The sequence below is a fragment of the Natrix helvetica genome (assembly GCF_964273705.1).
Source record: "Natrix helvetica genome assembly, chromosome: W".
Lineage (NCBI taxonomy): Eukaryota > Metazoa > Chordata > Lepidosauria > Squamata > Natricidae > Natrix > Natrix helvetica.
The window spans coordinates 86429332-86443318 of NC_138555.1; the positions used below are offsets into that span (position 1 = coordinate 86429332).

At 62.6% G+C, this 13987-nt stretch overlaps 2 protein-coding genes across 3 annotated transcripts; one reads left to right on the forward strand and one right to left on the reverse strand.

Moving 5' to 3' along the window:
- Positions 1 to 89: 89 nt before the first annotated feature.
- LOC309400459 (phospholipase D2-like) lies at positions 90 to 12049 on the reverse strand. Its single transcript, XM_081968974.1, has 25 exons — positions 11905 to 12049; positions 10695 to 10797; positions 10474 to 10604; positions 8861 to 9003; positions 7637 to 7736; positions 7320 to 7385; positions 7169 to 7227; positions 6990 to 7082; positions 6757 to 6909; positions 6407 to 6556; positions 6222 to 6305; positions 5830 to 5908; positions 5620 to 5730; positions 5284 to 5463; positions 4976 to 5102; positions 4538 to 4656; positions 3571 to 3684; positions 3192 to 3296; positions 2945 to 3033; positions 1665 to 1778; positions 1521 to 1570; positions 1200 to 1334; positions 968 to 1121; positions 610 to 727; positions 90 to 374 (listed from the first exon to the last, which is right to left on the reverse strand). The coding sequence occupies exons 2-25, from the start codon at positions 10747 to 10749 to the stop codon at positions 150 to 152; spliced, it is 2754 nt and encodes a 917-aa protein (XP_081825100.1). The 5' UTR covers positions 10750 to 10797; positions 11905 to 12049; the 3' UTR covers positions 90 to 149.
- A 116-nt stretch (positions 12050 to 12165) lies between these two features.
- Positions 12166 to 13248, forward strand: LOC309400460 (uncharacterized protein). 2 transcript variants are annotated; one of them, XM_081968975.1, is made up of 2 exons: positions 12166 to 12932; positions 13018 to 13248. In XM_081968975.1, the coding sequence occupies exons 1-2, from the start codon at positions 12842 to 12844 to the stop codon at positions 13176 to 13178; spliced, it is 252 nt and encodes an 83-aa protein (XP_081825101.1). In that variant the 5' UTR covers positions 12166 to 12841; the 3' UTR covers positions 13179 to 13248. The 2 variants fall into 2 exon arrangements, with proteins under 2 accessions (XP_081825101.1, XP_081825102.1); XM_081968976.1 differs by having other exon boundaries at positions 13021 to 13248.
- Positions 13249 to 13987: the final 739 nt, after the last annotated feature.

Consider the following 13987-nt stretch of genomic DNA (forward strand, 5'->3'; position numbering starts at 1 on the left):
GACGTGCCGGGCGTTCAGTCGAGGCGGAGGGTCGAAGGTCAGAGCCCAGCGGAGCCCCCCCCCCGTCAAAGCAGAGGCGGGACAAGGAGGCGGGGGCGGAATGCGTGTTTATTGAGCGTGTGGAGGAGGAGGAAGAGGGGGGGCGCTGCTCAGGTCCAGACCTCGGCAGGGACCATGCCCTCCTTGCAGTTGAGGGGCGGCAGGAGGTTCTCCTCGGCCAGGAACTCCAGCGGGAAGCCCACCAGCAGCCCCCGCACCGCCCGCAGCCGCTCCCGCGCCCGCCCGGGGCTGAGCGAGGCCAGGCTGCCCACCGCCACGTGCTCGCGCAGGGCCCGGAGAGACCGGACGGCGTCGGTGGGGAGGCAGCGGAAGACCTGGCGGGGGAGGAGAGGGGGATTAGCGCTTGGCCCGTGGGGGGGGAGGCCCAGATCCCCCCTCCACACACACTGTCCCCGCATCCCGGGATGCTTCCTCAGGTGCTCCTCAGCCCAGGCCTCTGGGAGGGCAGCCTGCAGGGCCGGAGGCCGATTTGCAGGTCCTAATAGCGTCCATGTCGTCATCTCTCTCCACCTGTGAGACCCCCACACCCCCCAAATCCTGGGCACCCACCTCCTCATAAATGCTGGTGTTGGCTGAAGCTCTGGCACTCCAGACGTCACGGAAGAGGCGGTCGCTGATGGGGTCTTGAATGCAGTCATCGTCCTCTGGAGCGACCCCCAAGAGGCGCCTGCCAGGGATTTTTCAATGGCAACAGGGATGCAAAAGAGCAGGACTTCCCCCCAAAGCCCTGGGCTTCCGGGGGGTGGGGGGGTGGGGCAGCTGGAGAGGAGGATCTTGCTGCCCTCCATCTGCTGGGGCCTTCTGTCATCCCCCCCCCTCCCTTCTGCCCCATCTGTCTCCATGCTCTTTGGGTCTTCCTTGGCGAAGTGGGGGAGGGGGCATCCCTTTCTGCCCCCGCAGCGCTCACCTGAAGCACTCCAGGCGCAGGCTGAGCGCAAACTTCCCTGCTGCATACTCCTGCCCGCCCATAACGGACGGCACCAGTTCCCGGTCTTCTACCAGCACGGCCAGCTCGCTGTCGCGCTTCCCCAGCAGGCTCCGGTCATTGATGTTGGCAGAACCTTTTGGGCAGAGGGGCTCGACCCATGAAGTGAAGGCCGGAGCTTGGGTTGCCCTGCCCAACGCCCCCCCCTACTCACCAATGATGACGCGCTGGTCATCTGCAATGAGCATCTTGCTGTGGACGTAGACTAGCTCCGTCAGAAGGGCGCCCTGCAGCTCCCCGTGGGTCCGAAGGCTGCAGAAGGAGATGTAGTCCCTCCAGCCATCCCCCACTTTTGAGAGGAGGAGAACAGAGACGCCAGCCCTGAGCCCCCCACGCCTCAAGGCAGGGAGACCCTCTTCGGCTCCCCCACTTCCAGCAGAGACCCAGGCCTTGCTCCTGGGTGGGGCTCAGGATGGGGCTCAAGGGCCCCGAGGGTCAACTCTGCTCCACCCCTCCCCCATCCCTGGGTACTCACTGACTGCCTGAAGGCGAGAAATGATGGACGACTCCCCACGGCAGAGGGTCCTGCAAAGTGGGACAAGGAATTGGAGCCCTCCTGACTGTCCTTGGCAGGGGGGAGGCCGCCTCTTGGGCCCCTGAGCCCCGGGGCCAAACTCACCGGTAGGTGAAGTGAAGAATGGCCTGGATGGAGTTGCTGCCCCCCTGGGCAATGTCCCCCTCGAATCCGGGCAGGAGGGGGAGCAGCACATACACCCTGAACGGCTTCTTCTCACTGCAATGGGAAAGACACCCCCCACACACAAACACACACACAGGTGTCAGGGACATGGGGGGAGGCGTTTCTTCCTGCCTTCATCCCTTCCCTGCCTGCTTCCTGTGGCACGGGGAGAAAATTGAGAAAAGCTCTTTTCAACTGGGGCCTTTCATTCAGAGGTGGGAGCTTTTCTGAGCAGGAAATGGGGGAGGGGGGGCAGAGGGGCTGGGCTGCTGGTGGGGTTCCCATTGAGAACCAGTTTGGCTTGGTGGTTCAGGCTCCAGGTTAGAGAAGGTGAATCCCTGTTCCCCCTGAGGCATGGAAGTCAGCTGGGCCGTTCTCGGGCCAGCCCACCTCACAGGGTGGTTGTGGGGAAAGGAGGAAGAAGATGTGTTCGCCGCCTTGAGTTATTTGTAAAAATAAAGGCAAGAAATAAATAAGAACAAAGAGAAGTTAATTATACCGGTGCAGCTCCATGCGAAAATGCCCACAAGCACCACTTAACCCGGGCGGCCTCACTGGGGGCGCCTGCAGCCCGCAAACCCTCCTGCCCTCCCCTTGGAAGCCTCGGCGGGAAAAGGGGCCGCCAACGCCTGGTTTTCTGCTACCAGAGACGGAGAAGTTTCCGTCCCGGGTTGACCGGAGTCTCTGTGATCCTGGACGGAGCCCAGCGGTTTTAGAATCGCCTCCGCAGCCAAGCACACACACACACACACACACACACACACACACACACACACACACACACACACGCTTTGGCTGCTGGAGGTGGGAGGGGCTCCTGGTGGAAGAAGAGCCTTGTGGGCCCCTCCCTCCGGTCACCCAACGGCCTCTGCCTGGCCTCCTGGAGGGGACTCACGGGAAAGGCCTTGGCCCCTGGGTGCCACCAGGCGAGTGGTGGGCTAGAAGGCAGCTGATCCTCAGCAGGAACGCACGGAGGGCAGAGGGGCTTAGGAGAGACCCTCCCTGGGGATTGGGCTGTGAAGGGGAGGGGGCAGAGAAGCACTTCCGCACTGGGAAGGCTCTGCTAATGTTAACCCCTTTGCCATAAAGTACATTTGGCTCGACTGCTCTCTGGGCCCCTGCCTGGTTCCCCTCACAAGGACCTGGCGGTAACAATAGGACATCTCTCGCGCAACCTGGGTGTGGCAGCCTCTCTCTCCCCCCCCATTTGCCAAACCCACCTGTGGGCAAGCAGGATCCGCTGCACAACTGCATCTCCAACGGTGTTGATCACTGAGCGCCCATCTGCGCAGCTGATGAAGAATTGATTCTGCCAGAGGGAAGGGCAGAGTGGGCCCTGGGCAAAGGGGGGGAGGGGCTCCCCACTTTCCATCCTCTCCCACAAAGGCCTCTGGGACCTTCTCCGATGGAGCCAGTTTCCACCCCCCTCCGGCTGCCCTGGGGCTTCCCGGCCCCCTTCCGTCCTACCTCGATGTACAGGTAATGCCGGCAGCTCCTGATGACGTCCAGGTAGGCGTTGTAGATGGAGCATTCGTGCAGGCCGGCTGACCAGCGGTCCACTGAGCGCAGCACCTGAGGATGCAGCCGAAGGTCTTCCGGGTCAAAAGGAGGGGGCTCGGGCACAGGAAACCCCCCCCCATTTGCTGGGGGGATATTGGATATTCTTGGGGAGTCCCCCCTGAAAAGGTCCTTGCCTGTTGAGCACCAGAAGGGGCAAGGGGCATACAGAGTTCGCCCCTTCGGTCAAAGCCCCTCTTATCAAGCAAGGCACACAATGAGGCCCCCTCAAAAGCCCCCAGGCCCAGCCCTTCCCAACCCCACCCCCGGCCTGGCCCTGCTCCCTCACCTGGACGTCTGCAGCCTGGGCACCGGGCACAAGGAAGGGGAGCTTCGGAGGAACGTGAGGGGACTTGGGCAGCAGGTAGGGGTATTCGGAGCCTTTGTACTTGGCCTTGATTGTCTGAGAAGCAGAAACGGGAGGCGGGGGGGGGTTCAGTGGCCCCAGAGCCCCTTCCTTCCCTTGGCTGCTTTTTCAGCACACAAGACCCCCCACCTCCCCAGCCGATCTCAATTGCTTTCTCACTCTCCGAATAGAGTCATAAAGGGGGTCTTCACAGGGCCTCATAAAGAGCTGAATGCACCAACCAAGGCGCTTCCTCAACCACAGGCTGCAAACTTTGGCGCATAAAAGGGCTGCTCCTGGCTTCACCGCGGCTGCTCGGGAGGGGACCCTCCAAGCCACGAGGCGGATGCCAGGGTTTGGGGGTCTCTGCCACCTTTCAGGAGATGGGGCTCTAGTGTGTGTGTGCTTGCATGCTGCTGAGCTGCCCAGGGGGGCTGGGCGTCCTTTCAAGCAGGCAAAAGAGTAAACGTATCTATGAACAGTTTCCCTTTGGGGGTCTTTGCAAAGGGCTGCTCTGCAAAGTGGGGAGGGGGAGACCAGGGGTCCCTTCTGGCTCTATGAGTCTGTTTGGCCAAAGACTGGGGGGGGGGGGGGGGGGCTCCATGGAGACTGAACCTCCAGCTGCTAAAAACGAAACCTGCCGATTCCACCAGCTTCTTTGGCCCTGACAGGAGGAGGGGGAGGGGGTGGCAGCCTCCCCCTCCTATGGGTGCCACCGGGGGGGGGGGTTTCATCCATATTTGTGTTATTTGCTTCCGTTACTGATTTCTCCCAATGGCTGTTGCTGAAAACATTTGTTGTTGTTGATTATCTCCCAAACAGCTGAAATATCCCAGCCTCTCAGGTGTGTTTGCAGCTTCTGGGCCGGGCCAGCCCCAGCCCCAGCCCTGCCAGCCGCTCACCCACCTACCTTGGTGAAGTTCCAGCGCTGGATAAAATGCCTGGCCACGTCCCGCGCAGCCACCCCGTGAACAGCCATCCCCACGTCCCGCCACGGCATCCGAGGGGTCTGGAACCTGTCGATCAAATCTGGGCCAGAGCAAGGAGGGGGGGGCACAGGAGGTCACTTTGCGGGCCTCGGGGGGCAGCAGTTCCCCCTAGCACAGGCCAGCCTCACCCTGAAAAGAGAAGAAGGGGGGGCACAGGAGGGCTGCCCTTCCTCATGGGCTGAGCCTGGAGGACCTCCCGGTGGGCTGCCTCCCCCCATCCCTCCCTCCAATGGGGGGTGGGGGCAGCATGGAGACCTGCTCTCAGGCAAAGCAACTCCCGCAGATCCCAGAAGCTGAGAAGACTATATCATACCCCCACCCCAAGGGGCCTCTGCCTCACCCCACCCCACCCCCTGTACCTTCAAAGGGCTTGTCCAGCTGCACCCAGTCCTTGGCAATGAGGTTGCTGTAGTCCTTGCCCAGCCAGAGCAGCTGGTTTGTGGCCAAGTCCATGGGGGTCTCCTGGCCTGCAGGAGTGGCCCCACCCTGAGCAAAAGAGAGGGTCAGGGAGAGGTGTGGTGGGGGAGGGGGGGCCTCTGGGGCCAGCAGCAGAGGGGAGAAGAGAGCAAGTCAGAGCAGACGGAGGGGGGGGCAAGAGACAGTCACCCCAGGATTCAGGGAAGGAAGGGACTGAGCATCAGAGGGAGGAGGCGGCTTCTGGGCTCACCTTGGCACCACAGCCGTTCTCACCCTCCAGGTCCGTCAGGCGATACTCCGGGGTGTCCCAGCGCCCATAGGCCAGATCCAACCCTCCCAGGAAAGCCACAGCCTGGTCCACCACCACCAACTTCTCGTGGTGAGCCCAGAGGAAGACGATGGAGGAGACGTGGTCCGGATGGCGCATCACCTGGCAGGGAGAGGAAGCCGAGGGGAACTAGGCAGGGCGGAGGAGGCTGGGGGTTTGTTGCCGGGGGGGGGGGGTCTGGGGTAGAGGAATGAGAAAGACAAGGCTGCAGCCCCCCCTCGAATTCTGGGGCTGCCCGAGGGAGAGGGATGCATTTACCTTGATGTTGGGGTGCAGCAGCATCAAAGCCCTTTTGCTGTAGCCACTGTTGAGGCCCAGGGCCAGCCCCACCTCCTTGAAGAGCAGCACGCACACACGTACCCCCTGTTCCTGCAAAGGGGGCATTTGGAGCACGGTCACCCGCTGGCCAGGGAAGCCAGCCAGGCGCCCCCCCCCCACACACACATACAGCCTGCGGGGGCCACTCACTGCTTTGTGCTTCAGGATGAGGTCCAGCCTCCACTCGTCCGACTGAGCCGGGCGCTTCATGTAGACCTCAGGGCTGAGCCTGGAAGAATTGGGGGGGGGGGTTCTCTTGGGTGGGGTGGCAGGAAGGGGGGCTGGTGGGGGCTGCTCTTCTGCCTTTCAGGAGGGACCTGCCCCCCTCTGCCCCCCAGCAAAATTGGCTGCTGGCAACTCGCTCCTGGAGATGCAACCTACCCCCCCCAGTTCACCAGCAGCAGAGACTGGGTAATACTGGCCTCCAAATGCCCCAGTGTTGCGGGCACACTCACTTCCACCCAGGGAAAGGAAAGGGCCACACAGCAGGCCCTCCGGTGCCCTTCATCTGAAGCAGGGGTGGGGATTCATGCCAGCCTTACCACCAATCCGTGATGAAGATCTCCTCCCTGGCCTCGACCAGGGCATCTGCCACCGCCGCAAAGTACCCAGCTCCGTTGAGAAACCTGCCATGGCGGGAGAACACAGGGTGAGAGTGGGTGATTCCCCAGCCACCCTCCCCCCCCCACAGCCCCTGGAACGGCAGTGGGTGGTGGTTTCTCCTCACCAGCGGGCGGGGGTCTCCTTGCGGACAGGCGCAAACCCCTCGTAGCGGTGGCGCTGCAGGTGCTGCTGGCCTTTGCTGGCGGCCAGTTCCGTGATCTGCTGGCCCCACCAGCAGGCCTGGCGGTAGCTGCTGCACTTCAGGACCAGGGACCTGCGGGGGCAAGGACCTCTCCCAGCAGCTGGCAACGGGTGATGTGGGCTGCCTGCCCTCACCTCTGCCCACCTCGCAGGGCAGGAGGAGACCCGGGAGGGAAAGCTGCTCCTTGGCTCCTCCACGGCTGCCCCCCCCCAGCAAACACAAGGCTGGAAGGCCCAGGTCAGCCGTCCTGCCCTCCCCCCCCTCAGACTGACCTGCAGCTGTTGTCCACACGGACCCCGTACTTGGTCTCGGTGGGTTTCTTGCCCACTTGGACCCTAAAGGCCGGGTCAAAGAGCAGCACACAGGAGATGACGCCCGACTCCGGCTTCAGGTAGAGCAGGAAGGCGTCCTTCACCACCAGCCACCTGCAGGGGGAGGGCAGGCTAAAATAAAAGCAAAATCTCCCCCCCACCCCATCCCTCCCCCTGCCGCCCCTGGGACTGACCTCTTGGACCAGCGGTAGCAGACTTGGTGATGTCCAGTGCAGTTCAGCCCCTGGATGCGGTGGCCCCCGGACCGCTTCAGGATCATGCCTTCTCTGAAGCGGGGGAGGTGCAGGTCAAACGTCGCCCTCCAGCCTAGCACCTCCCCCCCCCATGCCAAAGGGCAGAAGTCTGGACTCACAAGCCTTTGGGACCGAGTTCCGGCAGGAAGGAAAGCCGGCTGACATCCAGGAACTCCGCCTGTGGAGCAAGGAGTAGAGGGTACCCACGGGAACCAGGGCCGGCCTGGCAGCCCCATACCCACTCCTGAGCCAAGGGGGAGGGGGCCGTACCATCGCGTGGTAGTCCCGGTAAGCGCTCATCTCCAGCAAGGTATTCAGGTAGCTCTCCAGCTGTTTCTGTGGGAAAGGAGCCAGGAGGAGGGCTGCAGGGGGGGCTCTCGGCTGCCCCCTACCCTTGCAAGTTGCCACCCCCTCCCCAGATATCTAGACGCACCTGACAACCGCATTCGTCCCTCACCACCCACCCCTGCTTCCTTCCCCACCCCCACAGCCTCCTCCCTGTCATTGGAGGTGGCCGAGGGGTCCTTCTGCACCTCCCTGGAGCCCAGTGAAGGGAGCTGTGCTGACCCTCCTCTTGGCTGCCTCACCTGCTTGCTGGACGGGCGCCGAGAGACCTCACTGCCCCCGTGTGGCAAGGGGGGCAACTCCAGGGAGCTTCCGACCGGCCAGGAGCCCTGCAGGACGAATCTGCAGGGAGAAAGTCTCAGCAGCCCGACCTCTGCCTGCCCAGAGGGAGCCGAGTGCCGACCCCAGCAGAGCCCCCGACACCCCCAGAGCCTCCGACACCCCCAGAGCTGGGGACAGGCTCTCCCTGCCCAGTGGGTACCCCCCAATTCCTGGAAACATTAGGCAGGTGTGGCTCTTAGCCTATGGAACTCCCCGCCCAGGGAACAAGTGGCTGCCTCCCATTGATTTTCATCAACTAAACTTTTGAACAGACTGAAGCGCTGAAGGGAGCATCGATTTTCTAAATGGCTATCCATGCATCGTGGCTTCTCAATTGAAGAGCACGTCAGGCAAACAAGGCAGGTTATGAATCCAACCATTGAAAATAGCCCAAAGAGTTACAATTGTGAAAGAAGCCACCATGAAAAGAGGGTGCCGGTGTTAAGGCTGCTCCGGGCTCATGAAACCGCTGGGCAAATTCCTCTGACAATCACGTGAAGCGACTCAGCCTAACTCCTGCCAAGGGCTGCATTTCTGTACCAGGTTGTTGTTTTTTTTGGGGGGGGGGGCAAGTGGGATATATTTATTAAATTAATGGATGTGCTTGGGGTCACATGAAGGATCGAGCATGCGAGAGAGGAGGGAAAGAAGACACTGGTGCAGAAAGAAACACAGACTGTGCAGAGAGCAGCAGGGCAGTTCTGTCAACCAGCCAGCTGAAAAAGAGAGGAGAGGGGAAGAAAGCGGGGAAGAGAGAGAGAGAGAGAGAGAGAGGGAGGGAGAGGGAGGGAGGGAGGGAGGGAGGGAGGGAGGGAGAGAGAGAGAAAGAGAGAGAGAGAGAGAGAGGCATTCAAATTTGGCACGAAATCCCTGCGAAGGCCGGGTCTCCAGGACACCCACAACAAAGGGTGCCAGAGGGCACCTGGGAGGCTTGCAGTCCATGTTGGACCTAATCCAAGGTTGACAACAGGGGTGTGCAACCTTGGCCGCTTTGAGACCTGTGGACTTCAACTCCCAGAATCCCCCAGCAGGTCTTAAGGTCTGGGCCGAGGTTGGGGCCCCTTCGCTGATGACACGCCCGGCGTCTCTGGCTCTGGTGGGGGAGGGGGAGGCCCTCGCTGGCTACGGGGGCGCCTGAATCTCACCGGGGCAGCGGGAGGAGGCTGAGGAGGAGGCGGTGCTTCATCAGGTCCCTGTGGAGCTCCTGGAAGTGCCGGAAGAGCTTCTTCATGCTCCAGGTGAAGTGGCCGTGGCTGAGCTGCAAGGCGTAGACCGTGCTGGGCCGCACCTGCCAGGGAGGGAAGCTGGACAACAGGCCCCGCAGGCATTCTCCTGCCCACCCACCGCCTCCCCGTCCCCAGCAGTGGTGCACTTGGTAGGATTGGCCAGGGGCTGTTTGGCCACTGTTTGGTCCTAGGGAGAGGGGCAGAAGGGGAGCCTCTTGAGGGACCCGGAGCTGAGCTGAAGGGAGGGGCCCTCTGGCTTTGGGGCGGGGCCAAGGGAGGCAGGGAAAGGGCCAAAAGGGAGCCATCCCTTCCTTCCTTCTGGGGTGGAACCCCTCCTGCCCTGCGCTTGCAGCTGAATGAACTCTATCCTGGGTCTGGAGAAGGAAGCCCTGGCTTCTGGGCATAACCCTGAATGGCAGCCGAGGGAAAGTTCCCCTCTTCTCTCTTTGATGGAAAGCCTCCTCCTGCACTCGGCTGCCCCCGGGCCAGGGGGTCTCCTGCCTGAACTCTTGGCAGGGAATTCTGGGAGGGCCCCCCCAGAACCTCCTTGGCAAAAGCCCCCCCCAAAAAAGATTTGCTTTGGAATGCCCATAAACCCTTTCTCAGTTAATAACCATGGACAAGCACAAGGCAGGTAGCCCTCAACTTAAAACAGTCCATTCAGTGACCGTTCAAAGTTATAACAGCGATGAAAAAAGTGACATGCCTGTTTTTCACACTTACGACCACTGCAGCATCCCCATGATCAAAATTCGGACACTTGGCAACTGGCTCATACTTACGACCATCGCAATGTCCCAGGGGCTTCATGCGATCCCCTTTTGCGACCTTCTGACAAGCCATGTCAACAGGGAAACCGGATTCACTTAACGACCTTGTTACTAATTTAACAACTACGGTGATTCAGTTAACAACTATGGCAAGAGAAGTCTCAAAGTGGGGCAAAACTCACTTAACAAATGTCTCACTTAGCAATAGACATTTTGGGCTCAATTGTGGTCGTAAGTCGAGGACTGCCTGTAAAGATGACTGTCCCTACACAAAACGTAACTGTTTCTCAAATGTACATGTTGGCAAAGGGAAACAGCCACCTGAGTGCCTGTAAAACGGCTGTTCTCCCAACTGGCGGTTTGCTCCAAAGTCCTTCCCCCCCCCTCCCGCAACCCCTTTAACCTCTCAGTCTTGTATTGACCATGGTAAGTTCCTAGTCCTTCTGGGTCCCACAATGGCTGGCTGGTGGTCTTCCGCCCAGGACTAGAGCCAGGCCCAGCTGCCACCAGGACACTCCCAGTGCCCCCCCCAGTCAGCTCCCTCCTGCGTAACTGCTGGGGGTAACCTCTGAACCAGCTGTGGGAAGAGGAGTCTGCCTTGAGACCAGGGCCAGGCACTGCCTCCCCCCCCGCCCCCCCCGTTCCTTCCCTAAAACAGGGAATTCCTGAGAACTGATGGGCTCTGTGGCTGAGGCCAACTCTCTATGGCAGCTGCAGGGTTGAGGCTTACGGGCAGGAAGGTGCCTGACAGCCCCCACTCACCTTGGAGCCCCAAGTGTACCTCTCCGTGCTTTCCACTCGTGCCACGATGGGCACCTCCTTCAGGAAAAGGGGGGCCTGGGAGTGCAGCGGCCTGGGCTCGTAGACCGCCATGAGGAAAGAGCATGGCTGACCTGGGAAAGGAGGGAGAGCTCAGCCCGAGACCCTAAGGAGGGCCTGAGCCACCCCCAAATCTCCCTCACCCCCGCTGGGCCCAGCCTGACCTGCAGTCACTGGGGGTTGGAGGGCGTCGGTCTCATCAGGTTCTCCCGGCTGCATTGAGCTGCTGGAGGTCTCCCGGCCAGGGCCAGGTGTGGCCTGCCAGCCCTGGAAAGGAGGAAGGTGGTCCTGGGCCAGGCAAGCCTCCCCACACTGTCTCCTCTCCCTGGAAGCCCCTCCCCGGGCAGCAGATGCCCAGGCCTTGCAAGGCCGCCAGGCTCCTTTCAAGGGGAAAAGGCAACCGCTGGTTCTGAGCAGGAAGGGAGCCTGGCTGCAGGCAGACACACTGGACAGAAGGGCCAAGCGAGGGTCAAGCGAGGGAGAGCTATGGCAGGAGATGGACACATACACTGACCTCTGACCTCAGGGCAGCCTTGGCTGGACAGAGCTCTAGGGAACTCTCCCAGCTGCTGCACTCACCTGCCCCCCCCCCCAATCCACATGCAGGGAACGCCTGCTTGACTGGGAGCCCCCTGGAGTGGTTGGGGTTGGGCTATGGGCACACTCCCCCCCTACAGGCCCCTAGGATCTTGGGAACGTCGCTTGGCCTCTTCAGTGCCAGCTCCAGCTCTGGAACTACCCTCAGGGCAGCCAGCCCAACTTTCCAGGGGGGTGGTTCTGCTGTGCTTTGGGCAAGAGGCACCCCTGAGCCCCTGGAAGCTCTTGCTGGAGGCCAGGAAGGGCACCCAGCGCAACCCAGGCGTGATTAAGGCGAGATTTCCGGGAGTTTCGGGGAGGCAGGAAACTTTGAATCATCCCCTCTCTGCTCAGGCTGAGACCAAGGCAGCCGCTGCACTCCCTTCTGGGAATTGGGGGCAGCCACTCGGGGCGTTCTTTCCACAGCGGCCTTCAGACGGGGATTCCTCTGCATCAGTTGGCCAAGCCGTGCAGCGCCGAGAAACTCGCTGGGATGGCCCCGCTCACCGCAGACGGGGGGGGGGGGAGCCCATCCCGGCGCCCGCGGGCTCAGCGCCCCGCTCTCCCTCTGCCTGGCCGACAATGGAGCCTGCCCGTCCATCGCCCCCCCCCCCGCCCTGCCTGCCTGGCCTGTGGGCTGCCTCCCCCCAGGGCGGCCCCCGGGCAGCGGAGTCCCGCGGGCGGCTCCGAGGGGTTGAGTCAGCCGCCACCGTCGGGAGGGAGCCGGGAGCCTGGTCCTGGCAGTCGCAGCCGGGGGCCGCCGGGGTCGGGGCCTTGGGGAGGGGGCGCCAACGATACCTGCCGACGGAGGGAAGGGCGGATCCGCGGAGCAGCGGCGGCTGGAGCGGGGGAGCGGAGCTGCCCCGCCGGGAGAATCAAAGAGGGAAGGAAGGGCCGGAGAGGAAAGGGCTGGGTTCCTGTCCCGGGAAAGAGGGCCGGCCCCGTTTTGGGAGCGAGCGCAGCGCCGCCCAGCTGACGCAGGAGCCCCAGGGCATGTGCAGAGCGCCGCCCCTCCCTCGCCTGGCCAAGTGACTCGCATGCCTCCGTCCGGGCCGCTCCGGCCGCAGAGGAAGTCACGGGAAGCCAGCTGACGGGGAAGGGTGCGCGGACTGTCCCCGGGTTGCGGCCGTTCTTGACGGAGACCCCGCTTTCCCAACCCAGAGGCTCCGGCCAAGCGATCCCCCTTCGTCCCAATCCGTGGGGAGGGGGGAGATCGGTGGCCCTCCACTTTCCCAGCGCTAGAGTTTTCCGCCCGTTTCTCGGGGCAGCGGGGGCTCCTGCTTGGGTGGGCGGGTGGGATGCAGCCTTGCTCAGCCGGGCGCCACCCTCGTGGGCAGGGTTCCTAGCGGGTGTGGGAGGATGGGCGCTGGGCTTCCCTCCCCCTTCCAAACCGCCGGGATGGAGCGGGCGGCTGGGGAGTCTCCGGCTAGGTCGGGCCGGCTACAGCCAAGCCAGAAGCGGCCCCAAAAGTCGCGCGAAGTGTGCCACGCGGGCGGGGAATGAGACCTAAAGACCCTTCGGTGGCAGGTGGCTGCGGGCAGGCGGCCCGTCTCCTCCGGGGGCCCAGCCCCTCCGTGGCGCCGCGGCTGCTCTGGGACAGCCCCCCCCCCGCCCTGTAATTACAAGGACTCGCGGCTTCCCTGCTGGCCCCAGACGGGGAGGAGGGCGAGGAAAGAGGCGGCTCAGGACCTCTTCTGCCCCGCTGGCGCCTCCCTCTCTGTCCGGACCCTCCAGGATGGGCTCCAGGCTCCCCGACTGCTTTCCACGCGCCAGGCGCGGACGGTGGCGGCGGGCCGGCAAGGCGGACCAGGGAGAGCCCGCGGAAGGTAAGGTGGCAGGGCGGTGGTCTCTCTCCAGCCGGCCAGGCAGAGGGGGCGGACAAGCCTTCACTTCTCTCCCCCACCCCCCCAGCAGCCTCTCCAGAGGGCCCCGACGTCGCGGCAGGCCGAGCACGGTCCACCCCGTCCACCAGCAGCGAGGGCGACCCGCAGAACGGCCGGGCGTACTTCAGCGGCAAAGCGCGAGTCTCCTTCCGCCACCAGCTCGACTCCGAGAGGGACTCCACCAGCTGATCCTCCCGAGAGGCAGCAGGCAGGGCCGCTGGGCAGAGGCTTCCCAGGAATAAACGGCCCCCCTCCCCGGCCTCTTTTCTTTCTTTCTCTCTCCTCAAGGGGGGAATCGCTTCTGCCCACTGAGCAGGGACTCAGCAGGGGTGGGGGGAGGAGCAGGCCCCCTCCAGCCATCTTGCAGGCCAGGCTAAGCCCCCAAACCAAGCTCAGGAGGCTGTCTGTATGAAGGAGGGGGTGTGGGTGGGAATAGGCAACAGCTCCTATTTGGAGCTGCCAAGGAAAAGGCTTCCTGGCACACAGCCAACCCTCCTCCCTCCAGCAGAAGCGGAAAACACACAGCACCTCGAGAGAGAAGGCTGCTGCCGTTGGGCCTCTCCTCCTAGTGTCTGCCAGAACAGGGTGGAGCGGGTGAGCCCCAAGCCCCCAGGTGAGCCCCCCCTTATTCTCAATCTAATCACAGCTGGGCAGCAATCGGCACAAGTAGTAGTAGTAGGCAGAGCCCGCCTGGGGAGGGCAAACTGGCAGAAAGGGCCCCCACCCTCTGCTGCTTGTGGGGGGGGGAGGGGGTAAGAAGTGTTCACTGGAACCCTCCCCCCCATTAACCCCATTTTCTGATTTTGCAAAAGACCCCAAATGGGACCTGCTGCTTCAGCCCCTTTTAACCTTCAAAGGCTGCTGGTAGCTTTGTGCTGTGTGTGTGGAAACAGCTATTTCCTTGGTCTTCTGTCACGGAGAAGGAGGCCTGCCGCCTGCAAAGCTTCTGACCTCATCAGAAGGAAAGTGCAGAAGAGCTGCTCTCAGCAGGCAGTAAA

Excerpts from the sequence above, each read along its gene's own strand:
- LOC309400459 (XM_081968974.1), bottom strand. The coding sequence starts at position 10,749 with ATGCAGCCGGGAGAACCTGATGAGACCGACGCCCTCCAACCCCCAGTG. Across the intron at positions 5,731-5,829 it reads TCATCCTGAAGCACAAAGCA|GAACAGGGGGTACGTGTGTG; the intron begins GTGAGTGGCCCC and ends CCCCCTTTGCAG. Across the intron at positions 3,685-4,537 it reads AGCGCTGGAACTTCACCAAG|ACAATCAAGGCCAAGTACAA; the intron begins GTAGGTGGGTGA and ends TCTGCTTCTCAG.
- LOC309400460 (XM_081968975.1), top strand. The coding sequence starts at position 12,842 with ATGGGCTCCAGGCTCCCCGACTGCTTTCCACGCGCCAGGCGCGGACGG. Across the intron at positions 12,933-13,017 it reads CCAGGGAGAGCCCGCGGAAG|CAGCCTCTCCAGAGGGCCCC; the intron begins GTAAGGTGGCAG and ends CCACCCCCCCAG.